Source organism: Periplaneta americana, chromosome 6 (genome assembly GCF_040183065.1).
Source record: "Periplaneta americana isolate PAMFEO1 chromosome 6, P.americana_PAMFEO1_priV1, whole genome shotgun sequence".
Classification (NCBI taxonomy): domain Eukaryota; kingdom Metazoa; phylum Arthropoda; class Insecta; order Blattodea; family Blattidae; genus Periplaneta; species Periplaneta americana.
This window is the reverse complement of record NC_091122.1, coordinates 110,014,567-110,018,629: the sequence shown is the minus strand read 5'-3', so window position 1 is coordinate 110,018,629 and position 4,063 is coordinate 110,014,567. Positions and strand designations below refer to the sequence as shown.

General features: G+C 36.3%; 1 protein-coding gene across 1 annotated transcript; it reads right to left on the bottom strand.

The window, feature by feature from the left end:
* Positions 1-1,332: 1,332 nt before the first annotated feature.
* On the bottom strand, positions 1,333-2,286 carry LOC138702223 (trypsin-10-like). Its single transcript, XM_069829815.1, has one exon. It carries the CDS (start codon positions 2,246-2,248, stop codon positions 1,346-1,348), a length of 903 nt encoding a protein of 300 aa, XP_069685916.1. The 5' UTR covers positions 2,249-2,286; the 3' UTR covers positions 1,333-1,345.
* Between the last annotated feature and the right edge of the window lie 1,777 nt (positions 2,287-4,063).

The following is a 4,063-nucleotide window of genomic DNA, read 5'->3' as shown; positions in this document are numbered from 1 at the left end:
CATTCCGATAGCCCTTCTAAGGTATCGAAACGCCCTCGGAGGTGCTCTTAAGGAATGAATCCTGACAGAGATATTGCAGAAGGCTTGGAACCCAGAGACGGTTTCGGAGAGGATGCCCTTCCTGCAAGTGAACGAAGACATGCGTCATGGAATGAGATGATGAAAATGAATAAATTATTTTTCTACAGGGAAGAGGAAGGCAAATGGAATGTGTCAATGAAAATTTCAACCCGGCATTAGCCTAAGTAACTGTGGAAAACCACAGTCAGGTTGGTCGGTCCGGGGATTTGAACCGCTGACCTCCTAAATGCGAGTCCAGTGCTGAAAGGTCGGTTGTTTGCATATAAGCAACAAACACGCTATACATAATGTTTTAAAGAGAAGTTTGCAAAGAAATGTTGGTTCTCCTTTTGTACAGATGCCGTTCTAAATGCAAAAACAGTAAAAGAAATCATAATTTTATTGGTTATTATACATACATATGTAATATGTAAACAAGTACAATTTATTTTAAAGCTAGGCTCCAAAGAAATAAATCTGGATTGTCGGACTATCTGATCTAAACATATCACAGTGGAACAAATGCAATATTCATTTCTCTTAGAAGCATAAAACAGTAGTTTTACTGCTAGTTTCCACTTTTTATTAATTTTATTTTAATTACTTTTATTAATTATTTCAGAATACAGAAAGATAGAAACTTAATACGTGCATGTTACTTTCATCAAAGCCACCCTTACGGCTAAGCTTAATGTTATGTAACTGACATATACGTATATTTATAAATAAAATCATAATATGGCATACTTAGAACAAAACCTAACATTTCACACTACGAAATCTTCTAAGCACTTTATTTCAGTTACTGAATGTTATAATACTTTGTAATTAGATTTATTTATATTTATATTTCTTTAATAATAACATATACATAAAAACGCTACATGAAACTACCCCGAAAGAGCAAAGCTCGTGTTCGGGGACAGTTCGTTTTGATAGAAAGACTTAAAAATGACATAGCTACAATTTTACATTGTTCACCAACATACCTATTTTTTTCTGAATTAAAATTTAAGATTCTGATTAGGCCTACACAGATTATACATACCGGTAATTCACAAACATATAAATCTCTACTGTTTTTTAAATAAAATTCAAAATTCATGCACTAAGATCACATTCTTAAGAATAGTAGTTAGAATGCTTAAAGTAGTCAATTCTGGATGAAATTTTCCCAACTTTGCATTAACTTAATTTCATTAATGATAAGAAGTACACAATAGTTAAAGTGAGATGTCTTTAACCGTCTATTACAGTATCCAAAGCTTGCAATTGCCATATCCTGTTACTGACTGAGAGACTTTACGAAGCGAAAAACGTTTTGTCGCGACTGTCCATCTAGAATTGTTCGCTTTTCACACCCCTTATTAGCACAGACAGTAACATCAGGAACATAATATGTGATCCAGTCCACAAAATTAGCAGAACCAATATGTAACATGACTCTGTCTAACTTCTCCGAAACGTACTTTACCCAAAAACACACAGCAACTAAAATCCCATTACATACCATCGGCGATCCAGAATCACCATTATACACGTATCTACCCACTCCCGCACTGGAGCACAAGTAGTCTTGCGACTGAAACAGGGTATTCAGTTCGTCGTCAGCCACTTCAGTGCATCTGAATAAACTTGTTAAGGAAATGGATTTCAGTTTTTTGGTCCCTCCCTCTTCAGTTCTTCCAAATCCCATGGCTTTGCACATGTTTACTTGTTCAAAATGTGGTAGCACTGATTTTATGGACACAATGTTAACAAACTTGTTAAGGATGAAAGGCTCCATCGTCTGTATGAGTCCCAGATCGTTGAAAGATCCGATGTCTGTGTAATTTGTAGCATTGAACGTCGTATATGCTGGATGAGTAATAGCATTTTTGGCATATAGAATTTGAGCTGATTTTGGAAGAGGTTGTGCGTAATAATTTACTATTCCGGCATAAATTCTTATCTTGTGAGTTGGTACTAACTGCGATTCGACGCAGTGAGCAGCAGTCAGCACCCAAGACTTGGAAATAATGGAGCCTGTGCAATACATAACACTTGTTCTTCCGATTACGATGAACACTACGTATGGATACTGACCTATTAAGACATCATCGCCACCAAACACTCTTGCCTGACGCCTCAAGGAATTAGTAGATACTGAACACAATGTAACACAACTAAATAATAACACGAATTTCATTTTAACTACCGGTACACAAGAACTCAAAAGTCACAGAACAAAGCCCGAAATTTGAAATAAGCCTAATTCCCTTATTTATCAGATTGAACTTTCTTCGAATGACATTTCTTGAAGAGCGGTTCCCGAGTTGAGGTATGAGAATCTTCAACCGTTCTTCTCATCTATTTCCGTTCTATGATCACGAATTGAATTTGTTCTAATCAAAGAGAGTCGTAACTTTAAAGTAGAGAGATGAATGGCTAAATTATCAGTTATATAAAGCAGCTGAACGGAATTTCACCTTGGAGCTTATTTTTTGTTAAGAGTTATTAAATATTTAATATATGCACTTAACTTGTAATCCTAATATAACTCAGATAATGGGATGTGTGGTTTAATTGACAGAAGATTCTACAAAATTTATGGTAGAAAAACTGGATCTGGAGCACAATTTCGGATCGTACTTCATCGTCTTGTTGTTTTAAATCTACAACTACCATTGTCTACACATAACTAAATTAAGCAGTTATTCTTGGTTCAATTCCAAAAGGAGTCTTGTCAATAGAAGGAGTAGAAGGAGTCTTATCTTTTAGGGATGGAAGTTCAGACACCGAATCTATGAAGTTAACTATGTCGCGTATTATAAAGTGTGCGTCAGAAAGAACGGATGGATTTCAAACTATCGATACGCAACGAGGATAGAGATATAGTGAGGGGGACCACGACTGTTGGTTCAGCCATAGAATGCAGTTTCAGTTGAGAATATGGTGTTGGTCTGGTGTACAACGTTCTTTCATCGTAGAGACATTTTTGAAAAATGAAGAGTCTGTGATCGCCACTCAGGACTCATTTCGTCACGCTAGGATTCCAACTCGGAATACAATTTTGTGGTGGGTGGCTTCATTTCGTATCACAGGTTCAACATTAAAGAAATCACCTGGACGAAATTCTATTGCACTGAGATTGTCCGAGGCTACGGTAAGATCTCGCGCCCTGCGACTTCTTTCTTTGGGACCATTTGAAGGCGTAAGTTTGTAAACATCGATCACATACACTGGACGAACTGAAGACGGCGATTCGTGAAGAAATCGTGGCAATTGCACCAGCTATGACTGTGAAAGTGATGGCGAACATCAGAAAACGCCTCGATGCCTGTATTGAAAGCCAAGGACATCATATGGATAATGTTGTTTTCCATAAATAAACTGCATGTATTGGTGAATATGTTGATAACAATAAATTTTTGATTTGATGAATCTTTACAATTTTTTTGCCATGTGAAATCCATCCGTTCTTTCTGACGCACCCTGTACAAGTCGTGTCGTTTACGTCAACTCAGGGTAGTACAGGGACTTCTACAGAGCACTTCTGCGCTTGAATCAAAACATTGCTCGGTATAATCAGGTGACTAAAACAAGTAGAGTATAACACACATTTACGAAAGCGACTTACTTCTTTGTAGAAAATGTTGATACATTTTAAATAATAATGGTGGTAGGATGTATCACTAATTTTATTGTACTGTTCAACTCATAAATTGTCAAATACAAAACTGTTTCGATTGTCACTCAAACAAGAAATTGTTCTTTCGACATCACACAGTGTTATTGGTGCTATTTGAAATAGTTGTTATTTATTACTATCTTGTGCCTGTTCATTATTTAGTTCATATTGCACTTCACAGAGTTTCGAATAAGCAGAATTTTTTCAAGAACACTCTTCAGATTTAGTTTAACACTTTTATTGTTACCAGCAGCTGATCATATAGAATTTAAAGTTATTTCATAACACGAGGGTAAATATTGTGTACGCACGGCTGTTGGAGTCGGAAATTAT